General features: G+C 34.7%; 1 protein-coding gene across 2 annotated transcripts in view; it reads left to right on the top strand.

The window, feature by feature from the left end:
• Nucleotides 1–27,477, top strand: part of ITGA4 (integrin subunit alpha 4) — a 78,539-nt gene that overhangs the window by 34,950 nt on the left and 16,112 nt on the right. The window contains exons 13-17 of one of the 2 annotated variants that reach the window (XM_012785814.3): nucleotides 498–543; nucleotides 912–1,066; nucleotides 8,135–8,289; nucleotides 18,378–18,527; nucleotides 20,526–20,602. In XM_012785814.3, coding sequence (XP_012641268.2) covers nucleotides 498–543; nucleotides 912–1,066; nucleotides 8,135–8,289; nucleotides 18,378–18,527; nucleotides 20,526–20,602 — 583 coding nt within the window. Of the gene's footprint in view, nucleotides 1–497; nucleotides 544–911; nucleotides 1,067–8,134; nucleotides 8,290–18,377; nucleotides 18,528–20,525; nucleotides 20,603–27,477 lie in introns of those variants that run through there. The other variant, XR_012920583.1, reaches the window with a different exon arrangement.

The following is a 27,477-nucleotide window of genomic DNA, read 5'->3' on the forward strand; positions in this document are numbered from 1 at the left end:
TATGGAAGACTTCAATTTGCTAATGATTTTTTGCCTTCATTTTTGAAGCTCTCTTGAATTCAAGAATAGGCCAAAAATGATCATGCAATTCCTCATCTTTGCACTGTTACTTAATTCCTTTTTCTTGAAAAATTCTCATGAAAATTGATCAAACATAGGATAAAATAAAGAAAAATCATTTTTTATTTCAAAAGTAAATTTCTGGGTGTATGTTTCTGGTCCAAAAACTGAAATTTGTTTTAGTAAGCCTGTCTTTATATCATAAGTTTATATCATAAAGTTTATGTCATAAAGGGATGAAAGTTATTATAAATGAATAGAGTCAGGCAAATGTGGAATGAATTTAAAGATGTTAGCATATCTTTTCTAAATAATTTCTGTAAATAATGTTTTGATATAGTCAAAAGGTGATATGTAGTTAAGTATTTGTGGCTGAAAAGTAAATCTCTTTGGCTAATGAGGATCATTAATCTGTGTTTTTGATTTTGATCCTCCAGATGTAGCAGTTGGTGCTTTTCGGTCTAATTCTGCTGTGTTGCTAAGGTAAGGTTGATACATTTCACTGCTGAATGACAATTGGGCTTAATTGTAAATGACAGGAGGGTGGTATTTAACATCAGCAGTGGTAGTGACCTCATCATATTCTTTTTAGTATTCTGAAGTTTAATTATTGAACTTCAGGGCATTTTCACCACCTTATATAGATATCATTAAACAAATCATCAAAGTCAATTTTTCAGATATTTAAATGGAATTTTTTTTTGCTTTGTGTACTTGAGTATGCGTACACGTACTATTAATAAGGAAGATTCATGAAATTACTTGGTCAATGCAAACTGACAAAACAAGTGCAATTGTCTTAAGGAAAAATAATTCTGCAATTAACATTGCTAATTTTATTTCCTTCTTAGGACAAGACCAGTAGTGATTGTTGAAGCTTCTTTAAGCCACCCTGAGTCAGTAAATAGAACGAAATTTGACTGTATTGAAAATGGATTGCCTTCTGTGTGCATGGATCTAACACTTTGTTTCTCATATAAGGGCAAAGAAGTTCCAGGTTACATTGGTAAGTGTGCCCTACAGAATGAATGTCTGTTAGAGTGTGAAGTGTACTAATGTCTTTTGAGCTCTCACTGGTTTTAGCCATGTGGGTCATCTTTGGTGCAGCAGAAAGTAGCCATGTGACATGTACCTTTTTTGCCCATCTTCCAGATTCTCAAGTTGTTCTAAAAAATGAGTAGGGCTCATTAGAAGGTTGCAGTTTAGAGATTATGGCAAGAAACAAAGGATCATTTGCTATATTAGTTTAAGGTGAACCAACTAAACTTAATCTGTGAAATATTTTTAGAATAGAAAGAACATCACCACAGCTCCTCTATTTTACTAAGCTTTTCAAAGCCTGGAGTCAGCTTAAGCTAGAAGGCCTGAGAGGGAAAAGATTCTTTTCTTAGCATTCTATCCTTTTTCAACAATTGCAGAAACTTATCTGGAATCTAGACCTGTTTCTAATTTCTATAAATGATACACATCTCTTAATAATTTCCTGCAACGATCAGCTCCTGAGAACCATGCCTGTTCCCCTGTATGTAAGCAACTGTCATTTATCTTCTCTGGAGAAAGTAGCATTTATATGGCTCACCCAAAATTGTGGTTATTACCAAATCATGTACATGTGACTTTATAAGTATTTTACTAGCAGATTAATCATCCTAATTATGTTATATTTAAGCTAACCTTAGAATGAGATTAACCCATGGTAGGAAAAAAGCATACCTGGTTTATCATTTGGACATTAATAATTCACAAATTTTATGATCTCCCAAGACCTCTCAAGAGTTGATTATACTCATGACCTTGCAGGCAGCTGTCATCTAAACATCATGAAGGGGAGAAAATACTTATTGAATTGAATGATGGGTATGTAATAGAGATATCAATCTGAATTAGCTTGTAATGAAATGTACAGAATGAGCCTGGTAGCTCTTCCTGAAATCAGACTCATTTTTAATAGTGGAAAAGTCCTGGCTGAACTGCAGTAATAAGAAGGTAGGCAAGTCTTCATCTGGTTATTGATTGGAGAAGTGACAGTTTAAGAGCCTGACCCCACAGTGAGTTGTACGTTAACACGGACAAGCTGATGAATTATCTGATGGAAAGATCCATGTTGAATACATAGGGCTCTTTCCCTTTATGTAAAATCAGAGATTCCTGTGCTAACAATTCCATTGTGATGAGATATTTTTTAAAATGGTTGAAGACAAATATATGAAACTCATAAATAACTATAGCATTGTTATAGAAATATGTTTTGTAATTGTCATAAAATGACTGCTTGGGAGAAATAATTCACATGATATTCATATTTAATAAAACCAGGACATTTTACCTCTTCATGTGAGTGGATTTTTATTCGCCCCTTTCTCATTTATTTTTTGTCCGAACTCAGGGTGATGAATTTGTAGATGGCTATTTCAATTGCTCCTCTTTCTCTCGGAAGTATTGAAGCTCAGTTATTGTGATTTTAAAGTCAGTTGACTTGGACTTTATTATTTTCCAAATAAAAGGATGATTAAAAGATTTATTTGAAATGTGTAAGAGATTACTCTAACAGGTTTTATACTTATATTTTCTTAAAATAGGTAGGTAAAATTCTTCTAGAAGTAAAAGTTACTCCTAAAATATAAATGAACACTTCAGGAATTCTTTAACCTATCACTTATGAATTATTGTTCTTATATAATGAATGATACCTCAGCAGACTATTAGATTTAGCTCGCTTTGCAATGAACCCATTTAGATTCAGGAAATGACTCTTACTTTCTTGGTAAGATCTGGCTTACAGTTTTTTTGGTTTCTTTTTGAATTTTCCACTTTTTTTTTTTTTTTTTTGCTTATTTGAAGATCATCTTTAGCAGGTAAATATTTACTATGTCAGATTTGAAATAAATCATGCCAAACTGCTAGGATAGTTATTGAGAGGCTGTCTATATTTTTTTATTATTGCACAAATTAACACTGGAAAGTCAAATTAGAAACCAATAAAAACAGAGAGGAAGGATAAATGATCACAGCACAAGACTGGAAAGAAGACATTTTTGAGTAAATCATATGTGTGTGTGTGTGTGTGTGTATGTGTTTGACTTTCAAACCTTATATTCACTTTATATATAAGACAATTAAAAGAAAAATAGCAAGCCCTCAAATCAAAACTAAAGCTAACTGTATACAAAATCCACAAAAGATAGAATTATTCCAAGTGACATTTGAGCACAGTAGTCTGCCTCTACTGTCTTAGTCAGATGTTCTGAGGACAAAAATGACTCCAAAGAAATCTGAAGCTTAAGAATTTTATTATTAGTAACTATTTTGACATGGTAGTTTTGAAACTTTTTTATATAGGACAATTAAGCAAATAAAGATGATAATATTGTTAATAGAAACCCAGAGAGAAGTTTGTGAACCTTTTTTATTCATAAAAATAATTTTTGAAATTTATGTATTTCATATCATTATTCAATTGTCATGTTTAATAATTTGGAAAAATTTTTGAGCAGTTACTTTTCACAATATTTTATACCCCTGCATCCCATCCTTTTTTTCCCCTTCCTTAATACCAGGGATATTTACATAGAATGTTTTTTTCTTTTAATTTCAAAATATTAAGGGGGTACAAATGTGTTTGTTACAGGATACTTTGTATAATGCTTAAGTCAGGGCTTTTAGCATGCCCATCACCTGAATAGTGTTCATTGTACCTGATAGGCAAGTTTTAACCCCTCTCCCCTTCTTGATTTCCAATTTCCTTTACATCTCTTTGTGCCCATTGATTAGCTCCCAATTATTAGAGTATATGGGTGGTATTTGTTTTTCCATTCCTGAGACACTTTGCTTCAGATAATGGTCTACAGTTCCATCCAAGTTGCTGCAAAAGATACTATTTTGTTCCTTTTAATGGCTACATAGTACTCCACAGTATGTATGTATGTATGTATGTATGTATATATATATATATATATATATATATATATCACATTTTTTTAATCTCATGAATTGGTGGGCACTTAGATTGATTCCACATCTTTGTGACTTGTGCTGTGATGAACATTTGAGTGCAGGTGTCTTTTTGATAAAATGACTTCTTTTCCTTTGAGTAGAATATCCAGTAGTGGGATTGCTGGGTTGAATGGTAAGTCTACATTTATTTATTTGAGGAATCTCCATACTGTTTTCCATAGAGGCTGTACTAATTTGCAGTCCCACCAACAGTGTATAAGCATTCCTTTGTCTCTACATCTATGCCAGAATCTATTGTTTTTGACTTTTTAATAATGGCCATTCTCATAGGGGTAAAGTTATATCTCATTGTGGTTTTAATTTGCATTTCCCTGATGATTAGTGATGTTGAGCATTTTTTCATATGTTTATTGACCATTTATCTTCTTTTGAAAACTTCTGTTCCCGTCTTTTGCCCACTTTTTAGTGGGGTTGGGTGTTTTCCTTGCTGATTTGAGTTTTTTGTAGATGCTGGATACATTATCAGATATATAGTATGCAAATATTTTCTCTCATTCTGTAGGTTGACTGTTAACACTGTGAATTATTTACTTTTCTATGCAGAAGCTTTTTAATTTTGTCAAGTCCCATTTATTTATTTTAGTTGATGCCGTATTTGTCTTTGGGATCTTAGTCACAAATTCTTTGCCTAGGCTGGTATCTAGAACAGTTTTTCCTATGTTTTCTTCTAGAATTTTTATGATTTCATGACTTACACTTAAATCTTTTATCCATCTTGAATTAATTTTCATATATGGCAAGAGATAGAAGTCCTGTTTCATTCTTCTGCATATGGATATGTGGTTTTTCCCAGCATTTATTGAATAGGGTTTCCTTTCCTCAGCATATGTTGTTGTCTGCTTTGCCAAATATCAGTTGGTTGTAGGTAGATGGTTTTATTTCTGGCCTATCTATTTTGTTGCATTGATCTGTGTCTCTACTTTTATACCAGTACCATGATGCTTTGGTTACTATAGCCTTGTAGTAGTATTTGAAGTCTACTAATGTGATGTCTCTAGATTTGTTCTTTTTGCTTAAGATTGCTTTGGCTATTTGTGTTCCTTTTTGTTTCACAATGAAGCTTAGAATTATTTTTTCTAGATCTGTGAAATATGACATTGGTATTTTAATGGGGATTACATTGAATCTGTAAATTAATTATGGCTGTATGAACATTTTAACAATGTTGATTATACTAATCCATGATCATGAGATATTTTTCTATTTGTGTCATCTGTGATTTATTTCATCAGTGTTTGGTAGTTCTCCTTTTAGAGATCTTCCACTGCCTTTGTTAAGTATTAGGTCATTAAATATGAAATGTCTGATTTCAAATCAAAAGTGTAGTTTATTATATCTCAAACAAGAAGCAGTACAATTAATCAAAGTATCCACCTGAACTATCAACATAGTTGCCATCTTAACAGTAGCTTGTTTGTGCCCGCAGCAAGAATCCTGGAGACCAAGTAGTGTTGAAATCACAAAAGGTGTTTTCCACAGCTTGTTTAGAATTGAATATTTTTCCTTGCAAGAAGTAGTACAAAGCCTGGAAAGAAGCGGTAGTCAGTTAATTCAGTGTCCAGTGAATACAGTGGATGACAGAGAGTTTCCAAGTCCAGCTGCTATAGTTTGAGCAGCGTTGTTTTTTGTGACATGGTCTTGCAAGAGGATTGGCCTGTCTCTACTGACCAATCTCAGCTGCTTAATCACAAGCATCCCATCATTTCATTGACTTGGTTGCAGTAGACATCCACTGTAATCGATTGACCAGGTTTCATGAAGCTGTAGTGGATATAATACCAGAACTGGACCACCAAGCAGACACCATTAGCTTTTTTTTTTTTTTTTGGTGAATATTTGGTTTTGGACTGTTTGTTGGCACTTCATCTTTATATAACCATAGTGACGAATGGTTGCAATTGTCAAAAAGAATCCATTGTTTACTTTATCACATGTAACAATACGGTGTAGAAATGGTTTGCCTTCATGTTGTGACAGTAAAGAAAAGCAAGCTTCGAGATGATTTTTCTTCTGGTGCTTTTTTAATTCATGGGGAGCCCATCTATCCAGCTTCTTTACCTTGCCAGTTTGTTTCAGATGATTCAATATTGTTGGAGTATTAATGTCAAGTCTTGCTGCTAATTCACACAAGGGTTAAGATGGTTTCCCTTCCACTATAGCTTTCAGCTCATTTTTATCCATCTTGGTCTCGGGTCGTTCACATAGCTCATTTTCAAGATTAAAATCACCAGGACAGAATGTTTCAAACCATCAACATACAGTGCATTTCTTAGCCACATCCTTCCCAAACACGTCATTGCTATTTCAAGCTCTCTGCACTACATTGGTTCCACAACAGAACTTATATTCGAAAATAACATGAATTTTTTACTTCTCTATGGTTGCACAAAAGTTGCTCTAAAAAAATTTTTTGAAAGATAATCACAAACCAAACTGTGCATTTGCAAGACTAAGGGTGTACCTATATGATAAAAATAAGAAGTGTCAAAGTGAAATGTCAGAGATACCAACTTTCAAACTTAGTACTTAAGGAAATTGGACATTAAGTATTTTATTTTCTTGTATTAATAACTATTGTAAATGGTAATGAGTCTTTCATTTGATTCTCAGCTTGAGTGATATTAGTATATAGAAATGTTACTGATTTGTGTACATTGATTTTGTAACCTGAGACTTTGCTGAATTTATTCATTCTAGGAGTCTTTTGGTGGAGTCTTTACAATTTCCTAGATACAAGATCATTTCATCAATGAAAAGGGATAGTTTAATCTCCTCTTTCCCAATTTGCATACACTTTATTTCTTTCTCTTGCCTGATTGCTCTGGCTAGTACTTCTAGTACTGTGTTGCGTGGAAGTAGTGACAGTGTGCACCTTTGTCTTTTTCCAGTTCTTAGGGCCAATGCTTTCAGTTTTTTCCCGTTCAGTATAATGTTGGCTGTGGGTTTATCATATATGGCTTTTTATTATTTTAAAATATGCTCCTTTAATGCCTAATTTGTTGAGGATTTTTTTTTCCATGAAAGTGTTTTGAATTTTATTGAATGCTTTTTCTGCATCTATTGAGGTGATCATGTGGTCTTTGGTTTCATTTCTGTTTTTGTGGTGAATCATGTTTGTTAATTTGCATATGTTGAACCATCCTTGTATCTCTGGGATGAAACCCACTTGATCATGGTAAATTTTATCTTTTTGGTTTGCTGTTGAATTTGGTTTGCTAGTATTTTGTTGAGGATTTTTGCATCTGTGTTCATAAAGAATACTAGTCTGTAGTTTTCTTTTTTCATTGTGTCCTTTCCTGTCTTTGATATCAATGTGATACTGGCTTCATAGAATGGGTTAGGGAGGATTCTCTCCTTCTTAATGTTATGGAATAAGTTCTGTGGGATAGGTGCCGGTTCTTTGTTGTAGGTCTGTCTGGTAGAATTTGGCTGTGAATCCATCTGGTCCAGGGCTTTGTTTTTGTTGGGAGACTTTTTATTGTTGCTTAAATCTCACTGTTTGTTACTGATCTGTTAAGAATTCTATACCTTCCTGATTTAGGCTTGGGAGGTTGTGTGTTTCCAGGAATTTATCCATTTCTTCTACATTTTGTAGTTTTTTAGTGTAGAGGTTTTCGTAGTATTCACAGGTGATCTTTTGTATTTCTGTAGTATCAATTGTAATGTCTCTTTTTCATTTCTGATTGAGGTTATTTGAGTCCTTTCTCTTCTATTTCTGTTTAATCTGACTATTGGTCTACTTATTTTGTTTATCTTTTCAAAGAACTGACTTTTTGTTTCATTGATTCTTTTGTACTATTTTTTTGGTTTCCATTTTGTTTAGTTCTGCTCTGAGCTTTGTTATTTCTTCTACTGGCTTTGAAATTTTTATTTTTATTCCTTTTTTCATATTTCTAGTTGGTCTTTAAAAAGCTGTTTAATGGAGATAATTTAAGATATTTCTAGTACTTTATATAACCTTGACTATTATCACTGCAGAAATAATAAAATAAATGCATTTAGATAATTATTTATCACTTGCAATTACTTATTACTTGCAATTCTCTCTACATTTTCACAGTTTTGTTTTACAACATGAGTTTGGATGTGAACAGAAAGCCAGAGTCTCCATCAAGATTTTATTTTTCTTCTAATGGAACTTTTGATGTGATTACTGGACGCATACGAGTATCAAGCAGAGCAGCTAACTGTAGAACCCATCAAGCATTTATGCGGGTAATGTAAACTAATTTTTATTAATGAATATATAAACTTCAATATTGTCAATATAGTAAAACCTATTGCATTGGCATCTTTTTATAAAATGCAGTTAAAAACAAGTGTTATCTTCTCCTAAACTATGGCCTCTTCCACTTAAAATGTTAGACATTCCCAACCTAAATAGATTAAAGTTCACTTTTTATGTCTTTTTTTTTTCACATTTATCACATTTGACCACATCACTGTTTAAAGATTTGCCTTTTTCCTCTCTACAATTGCTATTTTTTCTTATCCCTGTTTATCCGCTTACCAAGAAATATACATGTTGAGTAGCTCTGCTGAGTCTCAGATCTCTTCCATGGTAGATTTTTGGGGCAAGTAGGGGGAGGCGAGGAAGTTGGTTTGTTTTTCATACGACTCCAACAAAGCAGAATCCAACATGACTGTTTTTGGATTGTGTCTTTGTCTCCACGCCAGCTTTGTTAGTGATGTCAGTGGGAACTTGCACAGTTGTAGCGTGGTGGGGATCATCTGTGGGCCAAGGCGACAGCTCTTGTGATGGTTTGGGGCATGTCCTGCAAAGCACAGCCAATTTCATGTTTCTTTTATTAAAACACTCATTCCCAAACTGATCATCACGCTACTTGCATTGGTCAAATTTCATCATATGCAGCAGTGCCAGGTCTTTTTCATTAGGGAATGGTGTACTTCATCAGAAAATCTATTGTCACAGAAAGCCAAACTATTCCCAGGAGCCCTTTCTGGGATTTCAAATAGTAGCCCAGCTTAGAACTTAATTTTCCCTTAGATACTTATTCCAGGCAAATGCAAGCAAGCACCAAGACTCCAATATACTGTTAAATGCTAAGAGCAATAATCCCCATGCTATTTCCTCATTTCCCTTAACAGTTTTTATTGTTGTACTAGAATAAAGCTATTAGTTGGTTCAGAGCCAAAAGGATAGAATATTAATGTGGCCATCATTTATATGGTAGGAATTAAAAGAGGTTCTTTTTTTTCATCCTTTATAGAAGTGGTTTTGCTTACATTAATTTTAGGGACAAATATTGGGACCATTCTAAAGGCAGTAAAAGGGGCCAACATTAGATGTTAACAAGTATGTTGTGTTGAATTTATAAAAAGTGGCAGCAAATTGATCTGGTTTATTTAGTCCTATGTTTCTTGGCATTGTTTCTATGAATAAGGGATCACCAAAATTGTACACCTTTTTTGGAATAAATTTGTAGCAGAAATTACAATTTAGCCGAGGTTTCTGTGTTTTGTTGCACATATACTTCTAGTATTACCATGGTTTTGATGGTAACAGGATGCAGCCATTGACTTTGGCCCATATTGTGAATGTTAAACAGTAGCATTTAAAAAAATGATTGTTTCCTCTAATATCCTTTTTCCCTTCCTAAGTTACCTTGCTTTTATTTGGAACATTTTTAAACTCATATATAGAAAGGCAAAAGGCGACTCTAACCCATTTATCTGCAGCAAATCCAGGAAGTTTGTAAGAATGGCAGATGCAGCTGCCCCAACCTTGGATTTGGTCAAGGAGCTCTAGCTGTTACTTAGCAAGGTGTGGAACTGTAATGAGGACACTTTGCCACCTCTACCAGGGTGGTAGCCCAAGGCATCAGGAAACATTAATGCTACTATGCTTCTATAGTCTGAAAACGCAAGACATTAACCTGAATTCTTCCATCTTCCTTATAATAGTAGAAAAGAAAACTCACAGTGGTCAGGATGCCTGGGTGGTTCCTGTGTTCCAAAAAAGGTGTACAGTACCAGGAGTGTTAACACCACCTATGTGTCTTATCTTTGCACCCCTTATAATGAAGTGAGGTGACACTTGTCAATTATGTCCTCTGGCTCACTACCCCCAACTATCAGACCACTCCCTGCCTGCTGGTTGGACATGCTTTGCTTGTAATCTTGTCCCCACTTGCCATGCCAATTAAGCTCCACTTATCCATTTATTCAGTTAATTCAGCAGATATTTATTGAGTACCTACATTGTGTTAGATTCTGTTTGAGACACTTGTGTATACCAGTGAATAAGACATGGAGCTTATAGTCTAGTGAGGTGAGACAATAATATGATAAAAATGTCAATTCTAATATTTTAGAAAATACAGGTGACAAAATAAGGAAAAAGGAGAACAGAGTACAGAAAAGTGAGGAGTTCTGGGGAAAGAGTGAGGCTATTATTTAAACAGGTGGCCAGGTTTCACTCAGAAAGTGACATCTGAGCAAAGACTTGAAGGAAGTGAAGAAGTTACCCATGTTGATATCCAGGATGGTGGTTATCCACTTTAGTGTATAACAGCAATACCTGTAGGGCTTCTTAAAACATAAATTGCTGGGCCCCATTCACACAGTTCCTGATTCTGTAGGTCTGCAGTGAGCCCTACAAAGTTCTCAGGAGCTGCCAATGCTGCTGGCCTGGCCTGGGAACCATACCTTGAAAACAAGGAACACTCTAACTGCTATGATGTAAATAGATAGTAGGGGACCAACATTTAACACACAGGGAAGAGGCTACTGCAATGACTGACACGAGAGATGCCTCCAACAGAGGTGGTGACAGTAGATAGGGTGAGAAGTAGTTGAAGACAGATCCTCTATAATTTGTTGACAGATTATATGTCTGGCATTTTAAAAGAGAGCCTCAAGATGACTCTAAGGTCTTTAGCCTGAGAAACTAGAAGAATATAGTTTTTATCAACTGACACAATATTGCAAGAGAAACAACTTTTCGGTAGAACATTCTGGAATTCATTTGTGGTCCTGCTGAACTGGGAAGAAACCTATTTTACCTTCAAGTGTAAATATCAATTGAGCATTGGCATATACACATCTGGAGTTGAAGGGTAGGCATAAAACTGGAAATATAACTTAATATATCTTTGGCATATGGATGGTTTATAAAGCCATGTGAGATGGCTGCATCAGAAGGAAAAGAGGGCCAACGCCTGCTCTCTGGGGCACTAAAGCACGAAGAGGTTGGAGAGAAGAGGAGGCCCTCAAAGGAGATGAGAAGGACCAATCAGGAAGGGAGGAAGGAAACCAACAGTGTATGGTGTCCTGGAAGTGAAGTGAATAAAGCAGAGGAAGGGGGCACATGACTATCTTGTCAATGCTGCTGCATGGTCACATAAAATGAGGGCTGAGAACTGACAATTAGATTTACCAATTTGGAACCTATTGTGATCGTGACAAAGCATTTCAGAGAAGTAGAGTGGGGGGGAGGTGGAGAGGAACTGGAGACAGAGTATAGGTTATTCTTTCACAAAATTTTGCTCCAAAGGTCACCAAAGAAATAAGGTTGGGATTTAGTAGCTGATAAAGAAGTAGAGTTGAAGAGGTTGTTTTTTTGTTTCTTATTTTTCTTTTACTAGCACAGGAGAAACATCAGTGTGCTTTTCTGCTTATAAGCATGCTCCAATAGAGTGAAAAACTTATGAGATAGGTGAGAGGGGAGAATAGTTGGAACAAAATCCTTGAGAAGGCAAGAAGTGTGGGATTAATGGTACAAGTGAAAGGGTTGGTTCTGGATAGGCAGGTGCCTAATTAATCTATGTGCCTGCTGATGCTGGGTAGATGGGGTGGTGAGGACCACGGAAGTTCTCTTCTGAGTGCTTTAATATTCTCAGTAAAGTAAGAGGCAAAGTCATCAGCTTGAGTAGGGATGGGGAAAGTGGTGTTTCGAGTTGGGGAGAAGATGTGAAATAGTCTTCCAGGAGAATGGGAGAGTAAGGAAGTACAGTGTGGTTTCAGATGGTGCCAGGGTCTACTTGCACTCATGGTCATAAAGTGAGTGTGGTCAGTGTGGTTGCCATTTTTCTGGTCACATTAAGTCCTACAGGTGGAAGTAGATGGAGAGTTACAACTAATCAGGGCTGTGGTTTTGTTGAGAGAGTGCAGCAAGCAAGTTGAAGGAGTATGCAAGGGACTGGTTACATTTTGGGTCCTGAAGTTGAGGCAGGGTAAGGAAGGGAGAAGAGGGCATCAAGAAGATGAGGGACAGGGAAAAAAGTTGAATTGGAGACCTCATTGGGATCAGCAGATTGTTGGTACTAAGTATTAAAGGGAATGAGACAAAGAGATCCCATAGATACTATAACATTTAAAAGCCCTTAGAGACTTGAAGGTGAGGAAAAAATTGATTTTTTTTTCTTTTGCTCACAATTCCTTGATTATCCCATGCAAACTGAAGTCTTTAAATCTACTTGCATTTACAAGAGCCATTGCATTATTTTATGATGGAGAATTTTGCTATTAAAAAACCCCCAAGTTTCATTATAAAACTTGAGTTTTTCTTAAATCTTTCTCTTTTAATCACACATCCTCTAGTTTCATGCCAGATCTTCTTGGAATAGAGTGGTATCTTTATCTAATAAGGATCTATATCACTGGCATCTAAATTTTCTGGCCTGTTATTTTTCTGAGGCTATCTGTTCACTTAGCTAGTGGGTAGGGGCATCAGTTTTCTCAAGTGTAGTAACTCTACTCTTTAGAATTAAAATAGAATCATCTAGGATTATTTTCTTGGCTGGTCAAAATTTTTCTTCATATAAAGGAAGGAAGAATTCTTTTTTTACTTTAAAAAAAAAGCCCTTGTATTGTAATTGTTTGCAATTATTCCAAGTTTTAATTTTTGATATTAGAGCCATAAAATTATTAGATTTTGCTAAAGCATAATGTAGAATTTAGGTTTGAGAGTTCATAAAAGGTTTATATGAGGGAAACGGTTCATTTAATTTATACCTTATAGTATTTTCTCTGCTAAAAGCCTCTTCTGTGTTCATCACTTCGCTGTATGAAAAGATGTTTCCCCATCCATATAAGTATATGAAAATTAATATTTGTTATATTTAAGTATACAACTTTATCAAATCTTTGTAATGTCTTAGGACAAGATCTTAGGATAAAGGATAATTTTGAGGCTATTTTGATTCAGGGAAACCCAAACCATAATCTGCAGCAGTTTTTAGAAATGTTAGAGTAGCCATGGTAGTGAGACTTCCCTTAGGCTTTGATGGATGATATTTCTTGGTTGATTTTGATGGAATATTTGAATTAAAATATTCACAAATAATTGATAAATGAAGAAGGATGTCACATTGGGATAACAGCTGAAGCAATGAGATTCCCTGCTGCAGCATTTCCAATAAAACTGGAAATATCTAGCTCAGTTGCTAAACCTGAAATTTCTGTCCCCATAGACATTTTGAGATCCAGGGACTTCAGTGGTCTCAGCATGTTGTATGAAAATCATGAAATCAACCTACCTACCTATATAGTAGATTACTTCATTCTTTGATTTCTAAATTTTAGATTCCTGAAATACAGGGACTTCATTTTGTTATTTAAGTCTTTTGGTGACTTCTAAAACTCAACTTTTTTCTACAATAATTTCAAGAAAATGTGTATTCAATTAGTAAATACATTTTATTTGTATTATTTATTTCACTTATGTTGTTGAGCTATACGTGCACATAGTTTAATGAAATTTCATTTTCTCCAAAGCAGTAATTTTTTAACCACAGCACACTATGGACTGATTCATGTATGCAGACATTTCCACTGAAAATCTAAGTGCAAGCACACTATTAATATATAACCATACTTATATTGTGGTATTCTAGAAATGGATTTATTATTATGACACATGTTAATTCTTTATTAGGTTGTGAGGTCTTTGAACCAGGATATTATCTTTTGCATATGTATATTCTTGTATTCTTCTTAGAGCAATCACAACTCATTACATAAGGCAGAAACTCAATAAATTCATGGATGCTGTGTTCTCAGTGCTATTTAAGGACTTCTGTAAGGGAAATAGACCAGAGACCAATAGACCAGAGTTCTATTGGTCTAATGGTTAGGGCTTCTGTCATGGGGTTGTTGTCTTTTCTCAGGAAGTCATAGTGCAGATGTTTGACAGTTCTCTACCACCTGAACCAAGCTTAGTAGATAAAGTGGTTCTAATTACATGTGATGGTGATGGTTCAGGTACCAATCTTTGCCTTGGTGTCTCACCTTCTCCTTCCTCAATCCCACATTGGTACCAGGGGGGTATTTTAAAAACACAAATCTGATCATATTCCTTGCTTAGAATCTTTCTATGTAAGAGTCTCCCCAGCCCTTTTGATGTGTAGCTTAGGTGGCCCTACTTCCTCTGTACTTGTACATGCAAATATCAGAATGTTCATCCCTTACACTGTTTGGATTTATGGGCTATAGATTGTGATAAAACTGACTTTCAGTTTTGTATCCTCAGAATCTTCTTGAACACAGACCCGTGAATAGATATCTTCAAGTGTTTATGTCCAATATCATTTTTATTTAATAATATTTTATAAATATTTTTGCCTTATCCTTTAAATAAATTCCTTTAGTACATAAACACAATAGGAGGATTTGGGCCTATATCTCAGCTCTCAGTTTGTTCAGAAATACAGATTTCTATGAAAGTCAAGCAAGAAGGCAAGATTTTGTGTAATTTCAGGCATGTGCTAATTTGCATGCTTGTGGGTTCCCTATTTTATGTAATTGTCCATAAAATTGTGGCATGGAATCTTCATTATTTTTAATATAGATAGCACATGCCAATCCAAATTAAAAATTTTAAGCAAATCTACTTTTTTCCTCCCTAATACTTAATTGTCACTTTAAGACACTTTTGACATTACAGCTTTTGTCCTTAGGTGGAGCTGTTAAAGTTAAATAAGTGTGAATATCTGTCAGATACAGTTCTTGCAAGAGTGCATGTACATTTTATATATTGCGAGAAAAGCATAATTAATAGCTAATTAGGATAATGAAAGTAATATACACCAGATGTAGAGAAGACCTTGTGGAAAATTAGTATGAATTAGATAACATGTGATTTGGTCAAAGCAAGCTTGTTGAGAAGAATTAAAACAGTGGACATGTGGAGGGCCAATCAGTGGCTGTCTAGCTCCTACACCTAGGGAATAATTTAATCAAGTTTGCTATTGTAATACTCAGGGCTTCAAGCTGTTCCATTTTCACAAGTTGGTAACTTGGGATTTGGGCCTTGATTTGAAGCATTCCTATATGGTCAAGGTTTCGTGTTGGAGATGATCACTTATCAAGTAATTTAATAAAAAGCCTGTCTGTGTATAAGAATGGAAAAGTAATCAGATCTGGGGTATTCTGATTCATGCTGCAAATCTACATAACCATTTAATAAATAGAAGTCTGATACTTGCTATATAATTCATTTTCTATTTAATGTTGATTGGTTAGCAATAGTCCAATTTTCTTATTTCTTCCAAAAATTCACCAGAATTTCTTATTCTAAGAAACTGAAATTCAGTAATTTCTTGGTTGGCTTATAGCTACATTTCAAAGCAACATACATATACTATGATGTCTAAGTGTTTTGCATACATTTTGTCAGTTAATTGTCACAATGAGGTATAGATATCATCACCATCTTCAATATTCCCATTTTCAGATGAGATAACTGAGCATTATACAGATTAAGTAACTTGACCAAGGTTACATAGACAAGTGATGGACCCAAGATTTGAATACCAGTTCTCCACTTTCAGACTGCTTCCTTTTAACCACTATATACAAAAATTGATAATTTTGTAAATAAGAAAAGATTACCTCCTTTTTGTTTGTAATTACAAAAAGGCATGTTCATTCTTATTCACTGATTTTTTAAAATCAAAAGTTACTATAGATGTAAGCACAGTAATAATCTACATGATAAATATTTTCCCCCTATTCATTAGGGATTATTAATTGATGAGCTTTAAAAATAATCTATTCTTTACTTGCTTTTAGGCAGTAAGCCATATTTCAATCCTGAAAAGTCTATAGATAGAGTCCTGGTCCACTGACATTACTCAGTATGATGTCTGCCAAACACAGTGTCATGGTTCTATCCCAAGGAGCTCATCAAGCATAAATAGAAACCTCAATTATGGTTTAAGTTAATATATCTAGCCTAGGTGAAAACAATTGACTCTTTTTTTAAAAGGCAAGAGGGACTTTGGTGAATCTATTTTTTTTTTTAAATAAGTACCTATAGACTAAAATGGCCATATGAAAAGTGAAGTCAAACTGAGCTTTCAATTTAAATTATTAGTATGAAAGATATCATAGTCTGTGACCAATTCTTCAAATTATCTTCTGAGTATAGTAATGATTCTAATACAAAAAAAAAAATAAAAACCAGAGATTTTCTACACTAGTTCCTGTGTAGGTGGACTATATCTGCAAATTATGAACTGCCCTCTCAAATTCTGAGATTATTTCCACTTTTTATTTTTGTTGTATTTAAGACACTTGTTTTATAGATTTGCCATCGATGTGTCATATTTCATGTAATTTGTCAATTGAATTGTTATGAATCCTCTTGGATTAATTTATTAGTAAAATCTTATTAGCCTACCCTCTTAGATAAGGAGGAAAAAGAAGTCTATTTTATTCAGTACACTTTTGAAATTATATTTTTGTCCAGGGAGGGTCTAAAAAGCTGCTTTCTAAGAGACACGCAATGTTTTATATCTTACCTGACTTCCATATAGAAATATCCCTCAGTATCCACAAGGGATCGGTTCTAGGATGCCCTGAGGACACCAAAATGGAAGGATGCTTAAGTCCTTTATATAAAATGGCGTAGTATTTGCATATAACCTATGCACATCCTCTTGTATACTTTATATCATCTCTAGATGACTTATAATACCTAATGCAGTGTAAGTACCATATAAGTAGTTGTTATACTGTGTTGTTTAGAGAATAATGACAAGAAAAAAGTCTATACATGTTCAGTGCAGATGCAGCTATCCATTTTTTTGCCAAATATTTTTGGTCTGCAGTTGGTTGTATCTACATATGCAAAACACATAGATACAGAGGGCTGGTGAAGATTTGACAGTCTATAACATTTACTATCTAGTGAAGTACTTGCTTAATTGAATGACAGATGCTTTCGAAGTCATTTCTTGTTGATTATTTTACTGGCTGTATATATGATAAATAATTTTGATGTGGGATATTCTCTTTTAATGAGGAGGCTAGCAAATAATCAAATGAAAAGATAAAATCAATTTTAAGTTCATAGAAAATACTTGTTGAAATAGAAAATAATCTCTGAATGTAGAAATAAAGATTGAGATGTCAGAATTGGCAATCAATTATAATAAAATCAAGAGCTGTTTCCTTAGAAACAGGATGATAAATTTCAAAAGTCTGATTATTCAAATAGACTTTCTTAGACCACGTATACACAAAAATAGGAATGAGAAATGCTGTGTAGAAATTAGTTAAGATATTAACTTTAAAAGAATGTGTCATACAGAGCAGACTGGACTCTACATGGGTTACAATTCCTGTCTAATTGATAAATAAATCTAAGAGGTCTTTCTTTGTGAAGTATGAAAGCACAGTAAACCTAAAAAACTTTAACAACTAATAAAAAAATCAGTAAAGTTACTAGGATATAAAATTAAATATACAAAACAAATAACTTTCCCATATACCATTCATACATAATCTGTTAGAAAAGATATGGGAAAAGGTCCATAAAGAACAGCAAAGAATAAAAAAAAAAAAGGATGATTTATAATATGGAGTCAAATGAATCAAATTGAATCAAAATGTTACTGAGAGATACAAAAAGAAAATAGATCATTTTTCTACAAATTTATTATAAGGTAGTGCTAAATGGAATTAAATATTGACTAACACTTTGAAATGATTTACAAAGAAGTTTATAATGAATAATGCTTATGTTATAATATCAAGTTATAAAAAAATGCATAGAGAGTATCATAGAAGGATGCCCAAATGTATACCTTTGTAACTGTGATTGGCTGGTTATAGTTTTCCATTTTTAAACTCCTTCTGTGTTTCCATAAAAAACATAAATGCTTTTGTAATGTGAAAAAATATATACATTCATTTTTATAACAGTTTAGATAAAAGGTAAGTATTTGCTTTGGATTCCATGGGTTGTGTTTGGCCTTCTGCACGAAAGCAGTTTTATATATACTTTTATCTCCATACTTTGTTGTGTTATTAATTTATGTGGTTTTCAATTTCCACAGAAAGATGTGCGGGACATCCTCACCCCAATCCAGGTGGAAGCCGCTTACCACCTCGGGCCTCACGTCTTCAGTAAACGAAGCACAGAAGAATTCCCACCTCTCCAGCCAGTTCTTCAGCAGAAGAAAGAAAAAGACATGATCAAGAAAACAGTAGGAATATTTTCCTTTATTCAAAACATTATGTGACATATAACTAAAGAATTTTTAAAAATATGACATAATTCTGAAGAAAGGAACTATATATCTGAATTCTTAGAATTTTTTATGAATGGGTTTTTTTATAAAAATAGATTTATGATATGTCTTATTTTCCATTTTTCTGTATTTTTTATATTCCCTTTAGTATATTGAGCTGAATATTTAAAAATATATATTTAGTAACAACAGTAGTGTTCCATATACATAAAATGTTAATTTTCTCTCTTTGATGCTTTTGCCAGGGAAGAAAATATATTATTAGAGAGTAATGGAAGTTGCATTTATGAGTTATTCAATGTCATCCTGTGTGCTCAGTTCTTCCTTCCTCCTTTTTCTCATTTCCTGTCTCTCTCACTGTCACCCTACCCACAGATTCACTCGTGTCTTTCTAGTCAAATTCCCTTGTTCAGTTTTAGTCATTTATAAACATGTATATTTATGTTCTACAAAGATTTTTTTTTAATTTCATTATAGGCTTTTCAGCCACATGCCAGGATTAATTGCATTTAAGGTGTATCCTTCATTGTAACCAGTGAGCTGCTCTTTTCTAAATCATCCCCAAATATTTCAGTTTCACCAACAGTTATTTATTCTCAAGAGTCCTAGTGTTCAGACCTTTATTGTCCAACAACACAAAGACATAGTGTTTGTCCCAAAACAGGATGTGTTTGGGCATGGTAAAAAGGCTTCATTAAGACATTCGCTAATGACACACAGAATGTAAAAGATGAAAGGGACATTTAAAGGTCTACTTCCTATCCTGTCCAGACAAAATTGCCCCCAAGTCACTTAGAGATATTTGAGCTTTGCAATCACCATTGTCTAGTCTAGAATACTAGATCAAATGAAGATAACTTAAGAATAGATTTTCTCTGTATCCTATATGAAAATATTTATGGCAGTCTGTTTTTTTCTTTTATTCTTCTGTTGAACTTCAGTTTTCAACATCAACTCTTTTTAAATGTCTTTAATAATAAAAATCTCACTATTGAAAGTATACATTCAAAACCTTAGTAATTTGTATTTATTAGAGTAACCCGTATTTTGATTCTTAGAACAACCTGCTTTACAAATAGGAGTGACAGAAAAAACTCCTATTTAACCATTTAAAGCAGTATTTACACTTCTGCTCCCCCGGAATAGGCAGTCTGTGGTTGGGTGTGCTGTTAGAAAGTACTCTAGTCACTTCCACTTCATGTGCCTGGCTCTTTCTCTGACTTTCTAGATTTCTCTTCCTTTTCTGCATCTCTCTCTCTTTCACCTATTTCTGTTATCTTCCTTTCTTTTTATCATTATTTTCTTTTTTCCAGCCCGTATCTCGGGTCTTTCCATATACCTTGTAGTATCTCTGGATCCTATTAAAATACTCAGAGTTAAATTCTGGAACCCTTACTATCATTTGATTTTTATCCAGTGTTTTCTCAAAGTAAAATTTCCTAATTTCTACACATAGCTAATTTAATATAAATTATATTATATGATTATATTTAAGTGATACAAATATAAGTAAATATAAAATCACTGTCCTGACATTTGCCAAAATTTAAGTTCCATGCCTCTCTGTGCAGTAAATGAGATCAAACTCTAGCATCAGAAAATTGAGAGGAACTCAATGAAGAACATCTTGGCGGCTAATATTCTTATACTATCTCTAGAGTGCCTTTTATTTAGCTGTTTCTCAAACCTTATTTCACTTATCAAATTTTGGCTTTTAAATTTTACCTGTTGGAACAACTTAGTTCCTTTAGTCCTACAATAATTTGTCATTTGAACCTTACTGACTGATTCTCAAATTGAATGGTTTAAAAGGGATAAACTGAGGAGTAATCGAGTTGATGTATTCATATCATTTTTCTCATGTACCAGAGGTATCTTATTCTTTAAAATATATAGAAGTATATCTACTGATTGAACTAAAATTAAAAAAATATTGTCATATTTTCTTTCCAGATAAACTTTGCAAGGTTTTGTGCCCATGAAAATTGCTCTGCTGATTTACAAGTTTCTGCAAAGGTTGGATTTTTGAAGTAAGTATAGTATATTCTCTGTTATTCATTAAGAAGGGTAATAAGGGTGTGGATATGGGTTACAAAGAGAAAAGGACTCAAATAACCCGCAAATTAGCAGCATTTAAAGAACTGGAAAAAAAATAACGTTCTACTGAGAGAATAAATGATCTATACATCATCCACAGTAAGTACACATTTAAGGATTGCCACTTTTCAAAGAATGAGACTATATGAGCACCAAGGCTTTATGAAGCATGTTTTAATCTTTTATTGATAACTCTGAAGATATTTCAGGGTTTAACTGTGCCTTGGGTAATCATTATTATAATTGTAGTTATGTTTTAGACATTTGTAAGTGCTTGTTAATAGAGTTTTGGTTGCAAAATGAGCTTTCACTTCACAATGCTTAGTTTTTTATTGCTTAGAAAACTGGTTATATCATTCAGACTGACATATAAAACAATCCACATATGACAAAGTTGAAAGGGAATAAACTATCTCACTCTTCTAAATTCATAGAAGGGGAAACAGAGTAAAAAGGAAATATATGTGATGTGCTTAGAATAGCATCTCACACAGTGAAAACTAGATAAATGTTGGTTGTTGTTGTTTTATGATGGGGAATAAACCATTGCAATTTTGTATCATGTCTAGATCTTCTATATTCAAATTATTTTGCATATCAGAGGGAAGATGTGAAAAATGAGGGCCAGAAAGAAAGAAGCCACACTTGAGGGTGAGGTTTGATGATGATATATGGGAAGCGAAAGAGGGAAAGGACAGGCATCAGTGACAGGGCAATGGGAAACTACTTTCAGGGAGTTGGGATATGAAGGAAACAAGGTTAATTTGGGCCATGACGAATTTGGAGGGGCTTTTGTGTGTAGTGTTCCACTTGAAAATCTAGTTCAGGATTATGTTGGAAGTTCTTCCACCCATTAGTAACTTGTGAGAATTGCCCAAGGGGTGGAAATGTGAATTGCACAGGGAAAAGCACCAAGGATGAAATATTAGGGGATAGTTTCCTTTAAAGGACTTAAAAGGAATATAGGAAATCCCTGAGGGAGACTGAAAAAGTACCTACGGAGAACTAAAAGGAGAACTAAATCCGTGGTGAAATGGCCAACGGAGAATATAAATAGGGAGGACTTAATATTGTAAAATGTATCGAGAGGTCAAATAGTGTAATGACTAAAGATCGTGGGGCTTGACATGTAAAATGTGGCTGGTGGGGGAAATAAAAGGTGTCATGGGTAAATGTTGAGATAGTACTCTCAGCGCAGTAGTAGCCAAGTGACAGGGTCAGTGCTTAAGGAAAAAAGAGCATCCTGGAACAAGTAGGTTCAATTGGAGAATTTTTATGTATTTATCAAATTTTAATTTAATCATGAGGTGACATTAAGTGAAGGGTCAATGGCAAGGAAAAGAATAATTGGAGAAAGAAAAGTTTAACTTAACTCCCAGGGGGTGCTTTTCTGTCCTACTTGAACTCTCCTCAGAAGCATTTGATAACTGTTCACTTTCTCTTTTGCACGTCTTTCCCTTTACTTTCCACGATGCCATCCTACCCCCATCCTCCTCCTATGTCTCTAGCCCTTCCTTCTTGGTTACTACTGGTGGATCTTTAATTGTGGCATCCTAAGTGGTCCTCCCTCTTCCATTTCTCTCACTACTGTATCTTCCCTGGGTAGTCTTGCCAACAACTGTGACTTCCCACATGGCATGCCTACACGGCTGACTCCTGACTCAGTGTCTGAGTTTTACACACCCGTGTATCCAGTTGCCTATTAGACTTGTCCTCCTGGGTGCCTCATAGATTCAATCTGCCTAGTCACTATCCAGGAATGACATTAGTAAGTTACCAAGGCCAGAAACGTAGGGCTCAACCTGCATTCTTCTGTCTCTCTCATACCTAACATGCAGAATTATTAAGTTCTACAGTACTACCACCTAAAAAATGTATTTCTTCTCCATCATACTTCTCTCTCCCACTATTGCTTCAAACCAGGCACTCGATACCTCTTATCTCCAGCTACTTAAACTTAAGTCCTGCTGGGCCCCTGGTCTGACCTCACCGTGCTCACCATTATTTTGAATCTGTCCTGGAAACTACTGCAAAGCAGGTTCCTGCCCTTTCATCTATGTTTGTGTTCCCAACACCTAACAGTGTGTCCAGAATGCTGTAGGTGACTAATAGAGGTTTGCTGAGAAACGAACAAGGTCCCAAATGGTATCAGACCTACAGGTAGAGAAGTTAGCCTTAGAAAGAAGTTAAGATTCTCCTTATCTTAAACTAAGAAGCTATGAAAAGATGCTTAACATTATTAAGAAATTTTAATGTGAAAGGAAGGGAAATGTAGAGAATTCATGGATGGCTACAGTAAAAAGCAAGTTTATATATGGTAACTGAGGGTTTTGAGGATGGGTTTGGGAACTTGAATGGGAAAAGATTCAGAATACTTGTTATAAAAAAGGACAGGAAGTCAATTAGGAACAAGTAAAAAGGTTGATAAACAGGGTGAAGTACTCTGGTGGAGTGGATCACATATGGCAGAGAATAAATTAATTATTTTCACTTAGGTTAATGCCAAGATAGCCTTGAGCATCTGCAGTTGAGAGCCAACAAGCCCTAACCTATGTGATTGATAATTGGACTTTGTACCTAAATTATCCAGATTGACTGCTTAGATAATCCAAAAACAGTGACTACTAACTATATCCCAGCATGTAGTGAGGCATTTTTGTTGATTTATTAGTTGAATAAATCCCATTTATGTATGTATTTTCTTCCTGAAATAATTGGTTTTCTTGGTGTTTTTGCTCTCACGGACCTTTGCTAAGAAGAGTTGCATGAGAGAAAGCTTTTCTCAGCTACAAATAAGTAGTGTTTCCATTTTCTTCAATCAGACACTCCTGCTGTCACCTTTGTCATGTGTCATTGCAATCCCTCTGGCCTATGAGAAGATGTAACATTGAAATTTATAGGGGAAACATAACTGAGAATCCTTCTTTCCTTAAGAATAAAGATCTGTCTTATTGAATTAAGATATGAAATTATTAATATGAATTATTCATTTTTCTCCACTATATGTTTTCTCACAAGAAATATGATCTACTTTGCATTTTTAATTTGAAGCGATAATATTTCTTTTAGGTTAAATATCAAGCTTATTATGATTTTAAATGGCAGTCAACAGTGTCAGGCAGTGTTTCTCAAGGTGTGGTCTTCTAGCCAATGTCATGAGAATCATCTAGAATGCTTGATAGAAATGCAGGGTCCTGACCAGCCAAATCAGAGTCATTGACCAGGCCAGAAATCTTCACAGTCGGGCTCCAAGTTCTTATCATACTAAAACCTAAGAACCAATGTGGGGGTGAAGTGCTGCAAATTTGAAGTCAAACTTACCTGCTTCAAATCCTGTATCTACCATTTTATTAGCTGGGTGGCCTTTTCAGAAGAGCCTTTTAGCCTCTATAAACTTCTTTCCTCATTGTTAAGTGGGTATAAATAGCACCCACTCTTTAAGGGCATTTTAAAAATAAAATACAATAATACATGCCAAGTGCAAGTACAATAATACATGCAAAGCCTGATTCAGTGAAGCTTCAATAAATGCCGTTACTATTTTTGATACGTTATAGTTGGAATAATCATAGATCATGATACATTTTTTTAGTTTGTCCATAAAATGAAATATTGCAAATCCTAAACATTGTGAATATATACTTTATGTTCGGAGAATACAGCTGGCTGTGACTGGCTCAGTAGTTTGCAGTCTTATGAGGTCCGAAGTGGCACGTATGCCAGTATTAAGTAGTAGGCACCATACCTTTCATATCCGTTAGAAAAGTTACAGGCTGTGTATTTCTATTAGATAAATGGTAATTTATTTGGGAAACTTTCAAATGAAAACTCTTCTAATGAATTTTTTAGACCCACAGTGAAAGGTTCTGACAAAGTGCTTTGCATTTTTAGTAAATTATCTCCCACCAGACAAAAATATGCCTCTCCCACAAGGTGTCCTTTTCTCCCTTCTCAGAAACAGTAGGCAAATTGTGACCATATGTTCCATGCATTCTCCCAGCTATAACTCTGCTGGCACTAATGGTATTTATGTGCCCCAGAGCTATAAACCTGTTTTAGGTAAATGTATTTACTCAGTAAAGAACATGAGTTTCTGAAGACCACAATAATAAACTGCCGACGGTACACTAAACAGTGCTTAGGCACTTCGTCTCATCTTTTCATTAAGTTGAGACTTCCTCCTGTACTTCTAAATTCTCAGGACAATAAACTATATTCAAATGGACTTCCAATGCAAAATAATGAACAAACATGACTTCGTCGAAATTACAAATATAATTATTAGCCATCACACAGGCAGTTTAAAATCAAATCCTTCATATGGATTATTGATGTAAATAATACTATAGTACTTTTCTTCTGCATCTCAGTCATGCCTCTAGGAGTTGTAATGCAGACTTTCCCTGAAGGATTGCTTTCATATCTAATTGCAAGTTACAAAATACTTAACTAATATAATGATGTAAACAATAAAGGCATCTTAGTTATTTTGTATAATAAACAGTCTGGAGTAGGAGGTGTTCACAGGTTTGGTGAGCAGCTACCAAAGATGGGACAGTGATAGTTATCTTTCCAGTTCTCTTGGCTTTTTCCGCATGATCATAAAATGGCTGCAGCAGCACCAAAGTTCTAAGCAAGATAAAAGAGGCAAGAGCAAAAATGCTTTGTCCTCTTGAGGCTACCTTTTCAGGAAGGGAAATACCTTATCAGATTTATTCTGATTAACCAGATTTGTGTCACATGCTCACCCCAAATCTATCATGATTGAAGGAAAATGAAGTCATCATGATCATATTAGATTGACCATGATTCATTCCCTGAAGCTGGACTAGAGGCATGCTATCTGCAATATCAAGGGAATGCTGCCTGCCACCTTAATAATCCAGGGTTCTTTTGGCAGCTAAGAAGGGAAATCACAGTTGGGGTAGACAATGAGCAATGAGCAACATCTGCCACTATGCTGTTAACCCCCAAAAGAGCTAGTTTAATGAAATCGTCTATTTTTAAAATGGAGATAGTAGGAATATAGGCTTCAGTGACCTCATAAGGTTTTGGGAGGGTGAATTATATGCTTCATGTACTATTATAATAAAACATGCTGGTTCAATCTTCTAGTTCAACTTTTTTCTGCTATTCTCCCCTTGACCTCAGTGAGTTTTCCTTTATTCAATAAAATAATCTTAAATGTCAGGTAACCTGTCTATTCCAAAAGGCAAGAATTTTTCCGTATTTTCTTTCTTCCTGAAGTCAGTCATAAAGAAAAAAGAGGGCAAAATTTTATTTGGGCCTGTAGGCTGCTTGCTATAGGCTATTCTTTTGTCAAATGAGTTATGCATCTTGACACAGTGAAGTATGGTATCAGTTTATATTATATTTTGTTCTAGCATCTTGATTAAAAACAAGGTAGCTATGAAGCCCTAATTCATCTTGTTGTCGCATTCATTATGCTATGACTTGGAGAGCACTTCTTGCAAAATAAAACTATATCATTCACTCAGAAAAAACATAGAGCCTGGTGTTATAATACATCAGTTTTCTATTTTTCCTCTTTCACTTATTAAGTTATGATTCTGTATGTACACAGTACATTGATTTGTTTAAGTTACATGGATTCTAGGCTGCTTTGTAAATTTCAAGTCTGCATTATGCATGTTTTAATGAAAATGAACCATGGGTCCAGGGGAAAGCTCTGGTTCAGTCTTGTCGCACTTCCAGATGTGCACCTGGTCCTTTATTATGTCTCACATAGGAAGCTGGTGTGTGTCTTTCCAATGGCACTTTGTTAGTGAATCAAGATACAGTAAGATGTATATCTAAAAAAAAAAAAAAGTAGAATTGTAATTATGGTAATGTAGCAAAATAGCTTAAAAATGGAAAAGAAACCAGGAGTCTAGCTGCTGAAATGTGAACATTGTGTTTCCCTTTAATTTGCTGTTGTCTTGGAACCTAGCTGTTTATGCAGTGCTTTCACCTTCTGTTGCTTGTCTAAGTGCCAACTTCTTTCCCAAAGGTGTTCAGTGACTAATGCTTTGGTTATGAGCCAGAATATTTTATAAACGTCTATTTCTAGGCAGCTCTTCTACAAGTCTTAATTAAACTTTAATGTCAAGCTGAAGTTTACTTTTAGAACCTCTTAGGTTCCGTTAGTTGTAACATGATTACAGAATGGTGGGGGTATGGAGGACTCGCATCGTTGCCACACATTTCTACTTTTCCGTTTCTCACAGTGCTACCAAGCAGATGTGTACTGACTTAACCCAAAGGTTTACAACACAGGGATGAGGAAATCGCAGCTATTCCCTAAAATGTTGGAGTAGCACACTGTCGCTCAGTCAAATTCCGGCACCCTGAAATGATAGCCAGGGTTTAGAATTACCACTTTGTTAGTTATTATACATTCTGTCTGCAGTATCCAACTTCTCAAATCAAGCATCAGAACCAAGAGATAGTATACACGTGATTGTTCTTTTTTCCTTTCATCTTCGTGTCTGGAATAACACCAAGGAGGTTTAAGAACCAGAGGATCATTTTCTCTAATTCTGTATGGTATCTGGGGGTGAATGCCTGTGAAGCCTCTATTATAGTCAGAATATCACAGAATAGATTTTAATTAAGTGTAGTAATATGTCATGTGTTTATTTTGAAATCAATTATACTCATCGATCAGATTGCTCTATAGCAGTGGCCCACATCCTTTTTCTGTGAAGGAAAAGATAGTGTAACTATTTGAGCTTTTGTGGGACAGAGGTTCTCTCAGACTACTCAATTATGTCATTGTAGTGCAAAAATGGAGCACAGCTGTGTTCCA

Source organism: Microcebus murinus, chromosome 8, assembly GCF_040939455.1.
Source record: "Microcebus murinus isolate Inina chromosome 8, M.murinus_Inina_mat1.0, whole genome shotgun sequence".
Classification (NCBI taxonomy): Eukaryota; Metazoa; Chordata; class Mammalia; order Primates; family Cheirogaleidae; genus Microcebus; species Microcebus murinus.